General features: G+C 44.2%; 1 protein-coding gene and 1 long non-coding RNA gene across 8 annotated transcripts in view; one reads left to right on the forward strand and one right to left on the reverse strand.

Annotated features, from left to right (window-relative positions):
- Positions 1–359: 359 nt before the first annotated feature.
- KIF16B (kinesin family member 16B) overlaps positions 360–15,833 on the forward strand; it is a 147,507-nt gene continuing 132,033 nt past the window's right edge. For all 7 annotated transcript variants that reach the window (XM_065682303.1, XM_065682304.1, XM_065682305.1 and 4 more), the window contains exon 1: positions 360–472. In XM_065682303.1, coding sequence (XP_065538375.1) covers positions 426–472 — 47 coding nt within the window. In that variant the 5' untranslated portion in view covers positions 360–425. The remainder of the gene's footprint in view (positions 473–15,833) is intronic.
- On the reverse strand, positions 2,756–4,252 carry LOC136014511 (uncharacterized). Its single transcript, XR_010612745.1, has 3 exons — positions 4,169–4,252; positions 3,457–3,548; positions 2,756–2,972 (listed from the first exon to the last, which is right to left on the reverse strand). It is a non-coding gene; the product is annotated as an uncharacterized LOC136014511 (long non-coding RNA).

The following is a 15,833-nucleotide window of genomic DNA, read 5'->3' on the forward strand; positions in this document are numbered from 1 at the left end:
GACGGCCCTGTGGAGGAGCCCCCTCCCAGCCCTAGTAATGTCGGTACCACCGCACCCCTCCTCCCGAAGGCCCCTCGCTCCCGGCCTTCCTCCTCCTCCTCCTCCTCCGCGCCACCCGGCGCGGCCGAGGGCGAGTGTCACGGCCAGGAGGAGCAACGCCTTGCGACCTTGTTTGTCCCTGCGCTGCCCCCATAGCCGCTCGCCGGGCTGCGGGGGGCGGCGGTTGCCGTAGCGACATGGCCTAGGCCGAGGTGGGGGCGGCCTGCGCTCGGCCCCGGCGGGCGGGGCGCGGGTCGGCGGCGAGGGCCAGGCCGGGCCGGGCGGGCCGGGCGGGCCGGGGCGGGGCGAGGCGAGGCGAGGCGAGGCCGGACCGGCGGCGGCGGCTGGAGCAGGTGCGGGCCCGCGCGGCCCGGCGGGGATGAGCCATGGCTTCGGTGAAGGTGGCCGTGCGAGTGCGGCCCATGAACCGCAGGTGAGTGCGGCCCGGGCCGCTTCGTGTCCTGCCCGCGCCGGCGGTGGCAGCGCTGGCAGCGGGGCCGGCGCACGGGGAGCTCCGCCTGGACCTCAGGAGCGTCTCGGCGTCCGGTGGGCGGCCGTGCGCGGGGGAGCTCACCGGCACCGCCGCTGCTCCCGGCGGGCTAGGGAGCAGCAGCCCCCCCTGTACTGTGAGGTGCGGGGCCCGCCTGGGGCGGTCGGTGTGCTGTGGTCCGGGGCATGGGTTTGGCTGAGCGCTTCATGGTGACGGAAGGGTTGTTTTGGCGAAGGTGGGAGGCTGCTGAGGGGCAGGGGCCTGGCACGGGTGTACAGCCGGCTTCTGAATGTGGAAGCAAACTGCTTCATCTAGGAACTGCAACCCCTTCTGCCTGCTGGGAGCAGAGAGGCTGTTACCGAGTTCGTTTGCAATACCAGCGTTTGTGGAGGGGGCATTATGATAAAGGTTATTAGTAGGCAACCTCGAAGTATAAAAGAAGCAGTCTGCCTCATTTACTACAGTGACAGGAGTTTATCACCCACCTCCTGAGCTGGGTCCGGCAATTAAACACGGTTTTCTTTGGTGAAAGAAGTGCATAATATGCACGATAGAGTTAATTTTTGATGATACCGTTTAAGAACCATATGCTAGGAAACGATCAGATTCTCCTGGCAGTGATCTGACTTCTCTTGTTCCGGAATGACATAGCCAGTTAAAAAGAAAAGTGTTCTAAAAGCATTGACAACCAGTCAGGCTCCCACTGTTCCTTTCGCTTGGTCTGATGCAGGTATATTAATAATAATTAGCCAGGTTCTGAAATCAGTCGATGCCTTGTTTTCAGTGCGTATGGGGAAACAAACCTTACGAATATAAAGCTGATGAAGGTAGGAAGGGGAAAAGCTTGCAGGCTGGTTTCAAGTGGTTCATGCAGTTTTGATGGAGTTGAGTGGTTGGAGATAAGGGTTGGTGAATAACCTCATCACACCTTCCTGCTTCCTCATGTTCCTGCCGCTGGGTTTAACCACATAGTTCTTATACGTTTTTAAACTTATTCCTTATAAACACTTGGTTTTTCCTTCTCTGACAGCAGGTCTTCCAAGTGTTGGTAAGACTTGGTATTTGTAGTGTTTCGGTAGTGTGGAGAAGTTTTGTTTGTGGATTAGAACTGCGATCTGCTGGGACAGAAGAGGGAGGGAAATGGAAAGCAGATGGCAGGAGAGAAAAGGGCTGGTGATTGTGATAGACAGTGGAAACACCAACTGATAAAGTGTGAGGTAAAGTGTGCGAATGTCATGGTAAAAATACGTCACAGACAAGGACTCTATACCTTGAGCCTGTATTGCACATGGGAGGATAACTTGGATGGAGCTGGATCAGAGCATATCTAGAAAACTATGGAAATTGTGATGTGATGGGAAAGAGGGAGCCAAAGACCAGGGCAGGCGGAGGCCTGGTGTGGTCACAGTGTAAAGAAATGGTCTTTAACAGCGAGTAACTGTGCATAAACCTACTCTGAAAGCTGGTAATCTTCTGACTGTGGAAATAACAACTGGAGGCTCTACACAATTTGCTTAAAACCTTGCAGTTTATGGAATGCTGCTTGATGTTTGTAAAATATCAGGAAGCTGGATTCAGTGTTACGGGAAGTTGCTTCTAAGTCTCGATCTTTTTCAGAGGTATGGTTGCTGTTTGGTGTGGTATGGGTACTGCAGTCTGGGAGCAGTGCTGGGATCAGTGGTGCTCCTCACCTTCAGTCAGTGCTGCACTCATGTGCTGCGTAGTGTAAAACATCTTAATGTCTTCATCTTAAAGATCCTAAGCTTTAGAGGATTCAAGACCTTTTTTGTATTGCGGTAGTGAAGGTATGGTGAACCAAAGGCCAGGAGCAATAATCATATTTTGACTGTATCGGTTTCGCTTGTACATAGTGTAGTGTGAGGCATTCCTGCCCCTGGCAGGGGATTGAAACTAGATGATCTTATGGTCCTTTCCAACCCTAACCATTCTGATTCTCTATCTTCTCTCAGCCATGCTTCCTTCCTCTTCCTGGGTCACTGCAGCGTTTTACAGAGGAAAGGTCTCCCTTTCCAAGGAATTTTCCGATTTAGGCGTTTGTTCTGCAGCACTTGTTTTCAAAATCCTTAACGTGATCCTGTATAGAATTAAACTTAATTTTGTGTGTCTCTCTAAATTAGCTTTGGTTTGTTCAAAGCTTAATCATATAATGCAGCTTATTCCATGAGTCATTTTTAATTAGAGAAGACAGAGTTAATGAATGGTTATTGGTAAGACTCCTGCATTATAGAGCAGTTGCACTGTGTGGTGTCATAGCCCTGCTAATTGTGTAATAAGTCATGAACATGCATCTTGGAATGAATCATGTGATAGGGAGGGGGTTGTTGTTTAAGGATTACTTGCTGTTCCATTGCTTAGGTGACAAACTTTAGTCTTTTTTTTCCTGCTGTGATTTATTTTTAGTCTTCTTGTTCTCTGACTTGACCTGGAAGGAATTTTTCATTTTGGTGCTGTTGTCAAAGCCCTTGACTATTCTTCTTAAAGTAGTTAACATCCCAAATTGTGTTACACAGAGGTTACACTAGAGGTGTTTGACTATATCTCTGGATAACGTAATAGAAATTATGGCTGATGGGCTTTACAGTTACGCTTTGAAACCAGTCATGAGCATGAACTCAGAAAATTCAGTTACTTGGCGAGTCTCCATCTATCCTTTGGTTTCCCTCATTCAATGCTGAATTACAATGACAGCCTTTCAGTACGTGTTTATGGTTTAATGTTTCTATAAAGTGGCTAAAAACCTGCCAGCTGGCAGAAGACTGGGTTTTCTTCATTGAGTATTGGTCTGCAGAGAGGTGAGGTTGGGTGGTTGATGTATTTTGCTTGGGCAAGTTAATGGTTTTGGTCACCCTTATTTCTAAGGTTCATTTTCTAAAACAGTCACTGGAAGCTTTCATTTGTTGTCTTACCATTTGGGGGACTTGGCTGGAGAATCCTATATCTGATCCCACAAAATGCAGTTTCTCATCAAGATCCCGTCATTCCTCAGCATGGTCATTTCCTGGGCAAAATTATGGGATTATAGAGAAGTGTAATCAGCTTTGAGGCACTTTCCTGATCACTTACTGAATAGATGACTTCAGGTTACTGGTTACTAGTCACTGTCTTCTGTATAGCATGAGATATTTGGGATCCTGTTAAGCCTAACCCAGTTCTGGCTCTCTGGTTTTTGCACTGCATCTGCACCATTCAAATAAATACGTTGGTTTATGTTCATCTGTTCAGAGTCTTAAGAAGAACGAGGGAGTAATTTTTTCTTCTATTTTATGTCATGTTTTCTCTGCATGAAAACTAGAATTCAATTAGTGTTCAGGAAAAGCATTTTTATACTTGTTTTGTCAGTTAGATAAAAGCGTCTAATGTATGCTAAATAAGAAAAGATGTTTTGATATTTAATAAAGGAAACATTTACTTGATTCTTTCAGATACTATCACTAATTCTTGTGCCCCTCCATTTCTTACACCTGATTGCTCTGTTCTACTTGGCTTTTAATTCATGAAGTAATAAAGGAAAACAAGCTTTTTTTCTGATTTTTTTTTAACCTTTTAAATTTGTTTCTTGTGTTTGCATAAGCTAATTATTGTATTTAACTGGTTGAACAAATGCTATGCTGTCCTCACCTGCAGAGGATGCAGCTGGCATCAGAATGTGGGTTTGCACTGCAGTAAATTCTCATTCCCTGTGCTTATCCAGTGCTCTCTCTGGTTGTAAGTGTTTATTTAAATGAGCTGTGTAGACTTTCCCACAGCTCTGTTCTTATTTCCACTAAAATGAAACAGGAATTCCAGTTTGGTTTAAGTTTTAAGTGATCAATTTTTAACCCTGTGTGCATACACTCCTTAGATTCACTCTCCAAACAGAAGTGACTGATGGGGCTGGCAGAAACTTGTGTCTGTGGCTGTAGTGCTCTGTGTGGTTACACAGTTATTCACAGTTACCACATAAAGATTAACAGCTTTTATGTTTGATAGTGGGGAGATAGAGGAAAATACGTTTTATTGCTTAGACAAGGCTTTTGTGTGACTCTGGGATTTGTTTGGATTAAAAGCCATGCCAATGCTTTAATCCACAAATACATTCTGTGTGATTATTCATTAGATGTAAGGCTAGCCCTCTTGGTTTTACATTAATACACCTCTCAGTTATGCTTGTAAGTCTGAGTAACAGCTCTGCGTGCAGAGCTGGTGTCAGAGTACCTTAGGGAAATTTAGGACCAGCATTACATGATTTTCAAAAATAACTGCTTGCACAATCCAGGCCTCAGTATCAATAGCAGAGTTTTCAACAGCTCCAATTAATACGGTGATGCAAAGGACAGGGATATAAAATAAGCTGTTTCATTTTACAAGGAACATGTGTCTGGTTTGTTTTTGTAGCAGCAGAAAGAGATAAACAAGTAAACAGTAAAGAGCCAGCTGGAGTCTTCATTTCCATTCAGGATGTTTACAAGTGATTTAGGTAGGGGCTTACTGGGAGTATAAAAATTATAATTAACTATCCATGCTTTTTTGAATTGACAGGAGAAGCAAAAGACATATGTGGAGATTATATTATGGAATTTCTGATGCAGGGAAGAGGGAATGAATTGCTGGCTCATGATGAATTGCTGTGTCCAAAATATAGATTACTGTGTATATTTTTCATTTTCATGAATTTATAGAATATTTTCACAGAATGTGTATAACATCAGGGCAACACAGGTAGAGTAAGAAAAGATGCAGTGATTACAACCAAGGACATCCGTAGTTAAATCTCATATTTGTCTCTGAAGTGCATGATGAAATTTTTGTGGCATCTGTTTCTGGGCTCTGGTTGCTGCTTTCAAGCAGCATCCAGGGTGATAGCAGAAAGATAACTCAGAGCTTAAATATGGCCAAGTGTTGCAATACTGTCACTTTCTGAACTACAGTACCAATGAGGATTAGCCATTTATTAGCAAGCTGAGTTTGCTGTTTCTTATGTTAACTGTTTGAACCTCCTATTTTCATAATGGTACTTGTTATTTGCTTTATAAATCGATACAATTTCCTTATGAGAAGAGGTTGAAAGACCTGCAAGGATAGGTGAGGCTCTGGTGTGCCAGGGGTGAGCGTACCTCTCTCTTGTCTCTGCCTTTTCCTGTGGGTAAGTCTGAATCCAATAAAAACCTACTTTGATGCTGGGTTGGCAAGATAAGCTAACTGTTCTGAATGTGACTTGCACCTTGCCATATTTTGTGTCCAGAACCTTGAACCCATATAATGACCTCCCTTTGGAGGTCATTTCCCTTTGGAGAAGTGTTTAGAGCAGGTACACCTCTCTCCCTGGAAGCAAGCTATACATATGTGTATTTATAAGAGCCTTCATACGTTCATCAGTGTGTTAGCATTGGATCAGACCATGAAGGCGCAGGCTCTGATCTGAATTCTTGGATTGTATAAAGTTGATACTAAGAGAACTTGAAGTCAGACGTTGAAAGTGTTTCTAGTTGTGTAAGGTGCACGAAGAAATGGTTTTATTTTCTATCTCTCACAACTCTTCAAAAGGAGCAAACAGTAGAAAGAGTTTTTATTCTACAATATGGTCATGCACACCTTCTCAGGACAGGCCCTTTAGTATAGGCAGGACCAGAGAAGTGAGCATCAGCATGAGGATGCACACACTGCCTCTCCTTAATAATCACTGCCTTTTACCTGACCTGAGTGAGGATGTGCTTTAACAGATGGATTATAGTTGGCAGTGGCTTGGTGATACCCAGTGGGTATGGCCAGGTTCTTACATGGGCTGGTTCACTCATTTGGCTGTGCCTGCACAGTGAGGCTGCCAGACGTGAGAGAGCATGCTCGCTTGTTCTGTTGTGAGAAAGAACTGTAGAATCTGATCTGTGTTTCCCTATAGGTAAAACAAAGTTAGAATCATAGAATCCTAGAATAGTTAGGGTTGGAAAGGACCTCAAGATCATCTAGTTCCAACCCCCCTGCCACATGCAGGGACACCTCACACTAAACCATCCCACCAAAGGCTTCATCCAACCTGGCCTTGAACACTGCCAGGGATGGAGCACTCACAACCTCCCTGGGCAACCCATTCCAGTGCCTCACCACCCTAACAGGAAAGAATTTCCTCCTTATATCCAATCTAAACTTCCCCTGTTTAAGTTTGAACCCATTACCCCTTGTCCTGTCACTACAGTCCCTGATAAAGAGTCCCTCCCCAGCATCCCTATAGGCCCCCTACAGGTACTGGAAGGCTGCTCTGAGGTCTCCACGCAGCCTTCTCTTCTCCAGGCTGAACAGCCCCAACTTCCTCAGCCTGTCTTCATACGGGAGGTGCTCCAGCCCCTGATCATCCTCGTGGCCTCCTCTGTACTTGTTCCAGCAGTTCCATGTCCTTTTTATGTTGAGGACACCAGAACTGCACACAATGCTCCAGGTGAGGTCTCACAAGAGCAGAGTAGAGGGGCAGGATCACCTCCTTCGACCTGCTGGTCACACTCCTTTTGATGCAGCCCAGGATACGGTTGGCTTTCTGGGCTGCGAGTGCACACTGAGGCCGGTTCATGTTCATTTTCTCATCGACCAGCACCCCCAAGCCCTTCTCTGCAGGGCCGCTCTGAATCTCTTCTTTGCTCAATCTGTAGCTGTGCCTGGGATTGCTCCGACCCAGGTGTAGGACCTTGCACTTGTCATGGTTGAACTTCATGAGGTTGGCATCAGCCCACCTCACAAGCGTGTCAAGGTCCCTCTGGATGGCATCCCTTCCCTCCAGCATATCAACAGTACCACACAGCTTGGTGTCATCGGTAAGCTTGCTGAGGGCGCACTCAATCCCACTGTCCATGTCAGCGACAAAGATGTTAAACAAGACCGGTCCCAACACAGATCCCTGAGGGACACCACTCGTTACTGGTCTCCAGCTGGACATTGAGCCATTGACCACAACTCTTTGCATGCGGCCATCCAGCCAGTTCTTTATCCACTGAGTGGTCCATCCATCACATTGATATCTCTCCAATTTAGAGAGAAGGATGTGGTGTGGGACAGTCTCAAATGCTTTGCACAAGTCCAGGTAGATGACATCAACTGCCTTACCCTTGTCCATCAGTTCTGTAGCCACATCATAGAAGGCCAGCAAATTGGTCAGGCAGGATTTCCCCTTAGTGAAGCCATGCTGGCTGTCACCAAGCACCTTGTGGTTTTTCATGTGCCTTAGCATGTTGTCCAGGAGAATGTGCTCCAAGATTTTGCCAGGCACAGAGATGAGACTGACTGGGCTGTAATTCCCCAGGTCTTCCATTTTCCCCTTCTTGAAAATGGGGGTTATATTTCCCTTTTTCCAGTTGTCGGGAACTTCACCTGACTGCCATGGTTTTTCAAATACGATGGCCAGTGGCTTAGCAACTTCATTCGCCAGCTCCTTCAGGACCCGTGGATGAATTCCATCAGGTCCCATGGACTTGTGTGCGTTCAGATTTTTAAGATGGTCTCGAACCAGATCTTCTCCCACAGTGGGCCCAAGGTCTTCATTCTCACAGTCCCTGCGTCTGCCTTCTAAGACCTGGGTGGTGCAGTCAGAGCCTTTGCCAGTGAAGACCGAGGCGAAGAAGTCATTCAGAACCTCAGCCTTCTCCAAATCCTGTGTAGCCAGTTCTCCCGAAAGCTTCCTCAGGGGGCCTACATTGTCCCTAGTCTGTTTTTTGTTTGCTACGTACCTGTAGGATCCCTTCCTATTATCCTTAACATCCCTGGCTAAGTTTAATTCTAACTGGGCCTTAGCCTTCCTAACCTGGTCCCTAGCTTCCCGGACAACATCCCTGTATGCTACCCAGGCCGCCTGTCCTTGCTTCCATTTTTTATAAGCCTCTTTTTTCTTTTGAAGTTTCCTCAGCAGCTCCTTATCCATCCAAGGAGGTCTCCTGGCCCTCCTGCTGCACTTCCTCCTAGTTGGGATGCAGCACTCCTGAGCTTGCAGCAGGTGATCCTTGAATATCAACCAACAGTCTTGGGCCCCCCTGCCCTCCAGGGCTATATCCCACGGAACCTTACTAAGCAGGCTCCTGAAGAGGCCAAAGTCTGCTCTTTTGAAGTCCAGGGCAGTGAGCTTGCTACACGCTCTTCTCACTCTCCTGGGGATCTCAAATTCGACCATCTCGTGATCGCTGCATCCAAGGCTGCCCTGGAGCACCACATTCTCAACAAGCCCTTCCCTGTTGGTGAGCACAAGGTCAAGCATGGCACCTCTCCTTGTCGGCTCCTCTATTACTTGCAGAAGGAAGTTGTCTTCCACACAATTGAGGAACCTCCTGGATTGCTTGTGCCGTGCAGTGCCATCGTTCCAACAGATGTCAGGGTGGTTGAAATCCCCCATGAGAACAAGGGCCTGCGAGTGTGAGGCTTTACCTATCTGTCTGTTGAGTGCTTCATCCGCAGGTTCTTCTTGATCAGGCAGCCTGTAACAGATCCCCACAGTAATGTCTCCCATGGCTGTTTTCACTTTAACCCTGACCCACAAACTCTCTGTAAACTGCTCACCTGTCCCCAGACAGAGTTCCATACTCTCCAGCCTATCCCTAACATAAAGGACAACTCCCCCTCCCCACCTGCCGGGCCTGTCTTTTCTAAAGAGCCTGTAACCCTCCATTCCAACACTCCAGTCATAGGAGCCATCCCACCATGTTTCTGTGATGCCTATTATATCATACCTCCGTAGACATGCACACATCTCTAATTCCTCTTGTTTGTTCCCCATGCTACGGGCATTTGTATGGAGGCAGTTGTTGTATGGCTACGTGTTTAAGGTGTAGGACTTTGAGAGAGAAGACAGGAGAGGTGGATGGGCCGCATGTGTGTGCCTGTTCTAAAGGAGCTGTTCTTGACCAGCATGAAGGAGGGATCTGCTTGTTCAGCATAGCAAGAATGTGTGTTCTGTGAGCACAGGTTCCAACTATAAATTGTGACATAAACGTTTGTAAGTATGGAAAAATACCCTCAAACATCTCAGTGGTGGTAGATATGGCTGATGTTGTAGTTCTGAAGTAAGGATGCAATTGAGCTAGCAGTATTTGCTAGGGAGCACAGGTACTATATATTGTGAGGCTCCTCTAAATGATATCTACATGGATCATATATTTAAGAAAGGGATGTAGTAAGCTATGTTATAAGGCTGCAAGTAGACCATTTAAAAATTAAGAAAAGGCTGGAGAGCCTGCTCCTGGATCAAATGAAGTAGAAGTGACAGCTTGCTCACAGCAGAACATTGACTCAAACTTGTAACGAATAGGAAAGGAAGAAGGGAAATAAAACAGAGAACAGCCTTGTGGCCTTACAGAAAAGTCTTGGTTGTCAGTGGCAAGAATAAGTAAGAGGGGATGTAAGTCTTATAATCAGTATAGTAGCATGGGAGAAGCCTGGGTTTTAGGTTTTTTTTGGCATAAGGGTAATGAGTGGTAGATAAATAGTCCTGGCCTGGTTACGTAGAAGACGGTTATGTGGAAGCAGCGACAGCCATGAGGTGGGGGTGGAAAAATGCCAAAGTTATTTTACTCAGTAGTTTAAGAAGAACATCGCAAATGTAAAGCAGAACAGTTGCTCTTGTGAAGAGTTTAAGTTGCAGATGGTCTAGCTGTGTGTTTCTTAAGGGGTGGTAGAATGCAGTATTGGCTGTAAAATGCAGCTGTGTCAAGGAGTGGCATCTAATGCGAGTATGGCCTTTGCTAAATGAGAAGTTAAAGCCAAATAGAGAAGCCAGCACCAAGGATGATGGTTAGCTGGCAGTTTGGATGCCACAGGTCAGGATGTTCCAGAAAAACTTGTTGGATTCTCCTTAGCCTTTTCCACAATAGCAAATGTCAGTAGTGCTGAAGCAAACTGAAACTTCGGGGTACAAGCACTAGAGAATGTCAGCACTCTCAAGTGGCTTGTTTCTCCTGTGTTTCACACCTGTGCTAAAGTATGTAAAGTATTTTTGGTGTGAGGTGTCCCTGTCCGTGGCATGGGGGTTGGAACTAGATGATCTTGAGGTCCTTTCTAACCCTAACTATTCTATGATTCTGTTCCATGATTCTATGTGGTCTTTGGACATCAATGGCTTGTTTTTCTCCTCTTGTTATGCCCTTTTCCTCTGTGGTTAATCTTTGCAGTTTTTCTGCTTAAGAGTGATGAATTTGAACTTAAAAGTGTGCTACAGTCACAGTGCCATTCCTGTTCACAAATACATTGTTGAGCTGAACACTGAAGCTGTGGCTTGTGTTTCCTCCATCAAGCCCCTTGGTCAATATCTTGTAAATTTCTGTTTCTGGAACCTCGTTATCTGAATTGTGTTGGGAAAGATCAAGAAAAATTACGGGAATCATTGATTAAAAAAATACTTGTGCACTCTGTGTTGCAACTACTGGAATAGGTTAGAAGATGCAAATGTTGAAATATTTGTAGGGCTTAAATGCTGAAAAGAGGAATTAAATATTTAGTTATTGCTCCTTCAAAGTATCTTGGAAGTAATGGGATGAAGCTTATAATGAATCAGCTTAAACAGTATCTAAGGAATTACTAGAAATGAGATAGTGCAGGTTGTGGAAAAGTCTTCCCCAGGGAAGTGAAAACCCAGGCAGTTGGGAAGAGCTAATGCGCTTGAAGAAGAAACTCATTACAGGAAACAGTCTGGCTTGAGTGGGAAGGTGAGACCAGGTCTGGGTGAGTTTTAAGTAGCTCCTGCACTTGCGGTTCTAGCTCCGACTTCCTCTGTTGTGGTTTTTGCACAGCTTTATACACAGGAAAGAGAATAAACAGGGTATGCAACAGGATCTTGCCATTTTCATGTACCAAGCAAGGTGTAACAGGGAGGGAGGGTCCCAACAGCTTTATCCTTGTCTTGATGAGCAGCAAATCTTGGAGCAGACTTTGCTGCAGAAGGAGCTCTAAGGAGTTTCTTCAAAGTACTGGTTTAACTGGAGAGTTAATGGGTCAGACTGGCAGAGATCAGGAAGCCCACATATAGCTTCAGTTTACATGTGCTTATTTTTCTGTCCTTTTTAGTGCTTTTGTGCAAATGCTTCAAAAGTTTTTCAGGCCTGTGGGATCTGTCACAATCACTACCTTGTTTTGTCTGTCCCCCTCCCTAGCATTGAAGAACAAAGACCTTCCAGTGCCAGTGGGGCCAGAGCACAGTGGCAGTGTGGGTATGTGTGAGGCAACGCAATTAAACTGGCCTCATTTACAGTTTCTAATCCCCCAAACTTTACAGTCTTAAGCATTTAGACTTAAAAACCTGGGTTTTAATAGTGTTTCCTAGTTCTTTTATTTCAGTATTATCAAATACATTGCCAGGTTACCTCGGCATGTTATATCACAAAAAAGATGAACGATAAAATACTTTCAACCTCAGCTTTTTGTTGAGAGCTCCCAGAAACCAGCAGAGAAAAAAGTAATGAGTTTCTTTGTATAGTAGCTTTCCTGCTGAAATGAAGTGAGAGGAAGGTGAGTCTGTTGGTTTCTCAGGCTTTGTTTATTTGAAATTAAGACTGGTTTTGAAATAAATGGGATTAGCACTCAGCTGTTTTAACCTAACTGAGCTCTTGGACTTGAAGACTCCTGAAAGTCTGAGTATCTGAAAGCAGGTATTGTTGGTAAGAACAGCTGACTGAGTTGAAGAGCAAAGTCCTCTGTTTTGCAGTAGCTATGAATACAAAGCCAGGGTTATTTATTGAGAGAGGGTTTTTCAGAGTTATCTAACAGAAAAAGGGCGTACATGGCACTCAGCATCTTAATTGCTGATGGGCAGAAGCTCTTATTGTTGAAGACTCAGACACTTCAAATAGTGCCTTTATGAAGACTCTTCTTCAAAGAGTTTATATTGTGAATAAAAAGCAATAGAGAGATAAAGAAACTTGGAGTATACCCATCATTTTTTCTGTATACTTAACACATTTGAAAGATATTTGTACTTAGGTAACTGAGGTATTTTGTTGCTCAGTCGAGATGGCTTCTATGTGTTTTAAATAGAGGAAAAGGATGACAGAACAGCAGCCTTATGAGGGGCTGAAAGACCTGTGAGGTCAGGCACAATTTTTTTTCCCTGCATTTCTAATTTTGAGTACGTCGTGCCCCAAAAGACAAGGGAACTGCAGGTAAACAGTGTGATTTCTTTGAACTGTACTTTGCTGTACACAGGATGGTAAGTCAATGCTATCTTTATGACTTGTGATAGCGGGAGTAAAAGAACAGATCAGAAGAAACAAGATGTTGAAATACATGTGAAGTAAAATCCAGGAGTCTTAGAGAAGCTTTATAGTGTCATGATAGTTACAACGTTCCAGGCTGTAATTCAGATCAACTTGGTCATATCTGAAGCTGTATTTTCTGTTGCTTCTGCCAAAGATGGGCATGTGCTACATTGTCTTAAAAGCCGGTATCAGAAATGTGTAAGAAGGGGGATCACATAAGTATCTTAGAATTTAGCTATGCAGGACAAGCTCCTATTGGTAAGGCCATTACTGGGTCTGGTTCGATGCTCCATCTGTGCAGGGGAAGCAGAAAAGTCTCTGTTGAGATGTTCTGCTCATTGAAGAGTAAATATTTTTCAGGTTATTGTGCATGGATGATATAATAGCTTTCCAAAGTTAGCTGTTGCTGAGGAGTTAAAAATTGTCTTAGGTGGCTGCCCACCAGGCCTGATCTGAGGTGTTGGGAGGTGAAGTCTACCTATAACATGGTTAAAGATGCAAATTTAAAAAGCAGGTCAAGTACATGATTTAATGTAGTGACCAGTCTGTATGTGTTGCTATGGGTGTGCACAGTTTCCCCCCCCCCCGCAAAAGCTAGATGTTATTTGACAGAAGGTAGTACAAGGACACCCGTGTTTATTTTCCAGCAGAGCCTTACTGCTGTAGATTAAACTCCTGCCTTTCAGTATTGTAGGTAAAGGCATTTAATCTAGGTTGTCCTTCATACAAAAACTGAGATGTGTGTGCTAGTATATAAATTTAGGGAATATTTCTGATGAGATGTACAAGATTTCCCCTGTTTCTGCATTCTCTGTCACCGGATTTATTATTCTGGTTTCAGCTGCACTACGAAGAAAGCTCTGGGAGTAGCAGAATCTCCCATTTAACCATTTGCATATTTTGCTGGTATGACAAAAGGCAGTGTGGGTATCATTATAAGTCTGCATTAGCAAATTATTAAGATTACGTTTATCACAGAAAACCTTATTCCTACACAAAAATGTGCTTTACAGCACAACTCTCTGTTAAAGTACCAATTATGTGCACAGTTTCTTTCTCTTCCTTAGACACAACTGCAGTCGTATCCATAGAAAGCTGTTTCTTTTCTCTTCAGTCCCTAGGATTGTTTTTCTGCTGATTTCTTGTCTGTCTTCTTGAGGTGAAACTTGAGAGATGGCATAGCCCGTCTGTCAGCCGGCCCAGTCTCATCTGGCAGCTTTGAATCTGTTGGCCGATGTCAGCCAGGTTTGACAGCTTGTAGGAGCCTCAATGATAATGAAGATGTTGTTCAGAGAAATGGGTGGCTGTAAAAGAGCCTGCAGAGCTCCCCTGAGAGAGGGGGAGGCTGCAGCCCTTACCAGCTATCAGAGGATCCACGCAGGAACCTTCCCTCAAACCGAGACTGAAGGACATCTGATTGCAGTTGTGCTGCTTGATTTCCAATGTGTAGTTGTAACTTTTAGACTAATTAGTGTAAACATGGCTTCAGTCATTTATTTATGGGCTTGTAGCTGTATCAGTCAACAGCAACAGGCACTCTGAGCTCAGGATATACTGGGTAATCGCCCTGCTGTGCAGACAACTGTGATTTTTATACAGTGTGATCATGTAGTACAAGTGACTCAAACCACAGTGGATTCGCAGAATCTTGTGTTAAAATTGGATTGTTTGACTTGTTCTTGTTTTAGGTCTCAGCCAATGTTATATTGAAACTACTTGTTATTGGTGTTTATGGAAGACATTACTTTAACCCAAAGGGTAATGAATATGTCTTCCATACATATCACCAGATTTATGTTTTTAACTGCAGCTAGATATGGAATCACATTTAAAAACAGTGTACTTTATACGAAATGAATTGATAAGCACTGAAGAAGTTAAAAAACAAACCGCAAAGCACAAAACTGGAGAAAAACCTTTGGATAGGAAAGAGAATCTGTGTGATATTCCACATTGTGCCAACTTTACTTTTCCTGTTGTTACAGCAAGTGACAAAGAATTTCTTGTGTAGGAGAGTTTTTCTTTGACTTCTTAAAGCAGATGTTTGAACTGAGTGTTCTCCTTTCAAGAGTTACTCGGACAAAGGAGGTGTCCCTGGTCAGTGGGACATCAGGGCAAAGGTACAGTTAGTATGTTACAACGCTACAAGAAAACACCAAGTTCCTTCTGTGACACACTCTGTGCTTATTTTTCAGTTAAATCTACCTTGAATTCTCCTGGTCATTAAGCAACCCTCATGCTTTCATTTTGTGACCCCAGAAATACACCTGGGTAGTGAACAAGCAGAGTGATAAAACAGGAAATCTGTAACATTGTGCTTAAAATGTGAACAAAAGAAGTAACAGGCACTTTGCTGAAAAGAAAAGCCATTGAGCATGGTTGAGTTGCTTTTACAAGTGCTCAAGCTATGTTTTTGAGTAGCTGAAAAGCAAAATCACACATCTGCTCTTCAGTATAATCCTTTTCCAATAGAAGTTCCATTAGATGTATACAGAGAAGTGAATTTCCAAGAGTATATTTTACAGACCCATTTTCTGCTTTGACGCAGAGGTGCTCTGCAGGCAGTTCAGGTAGTGCCTGTGTCCTTGTCTGTGCATCCTGGGAGGTTTGCTGAAGTGGTCTTTTGAAACACTGTTTGTGAAAACTGATTGCACTTTCTGTCCTGTCCTTCTTGGTTTCTCCCTCCTATCCCCCAGATGAAATATGCCTCATTCTTTGTGTTCTATTCTTAGTCATGTCTGACAGGCATTATGATAATCACAACTGATTCCCATAGTACCAAATTAATGGAAAACATATGTCGTGAAATCATATATCATGATTTTCTAATGTGATAAGCTATAATGAATGCTGTAGTGTCGGGACAATTCAAAGTGGATCAATAAAAAAACACTCGTTAAATAACTGAACCTTCCATTGGAGGACCTTAAAGGAAGGAATTAAAGATGAACGTGGCAAAAGACCAAACACATCTTAATAGGGATTTTCTTAAAGCTTCCCTTATTAATTTATATTTGAGCTTTTCTGTGCTCTTCTCCCTTTCTCTCTGTGGGAGGATCTTCACAAGGTCTTGTGGAGGACTGGATAAG

This window comes from Lathamus discolor, chromosome 5 (genome assembly GCF_037157495.1).
Source record: "Lathamus discolor isolate bLatDis1 chromosome 5, bLatDis1.hap1, whole genome shotgun sequence".
Classification (NCBI taxonomy): Eukaryota; Metazoa; Chordata; class Aves; order Psittaciformes; family Psittacidae; genus Lathamus; species Lathamus discolor.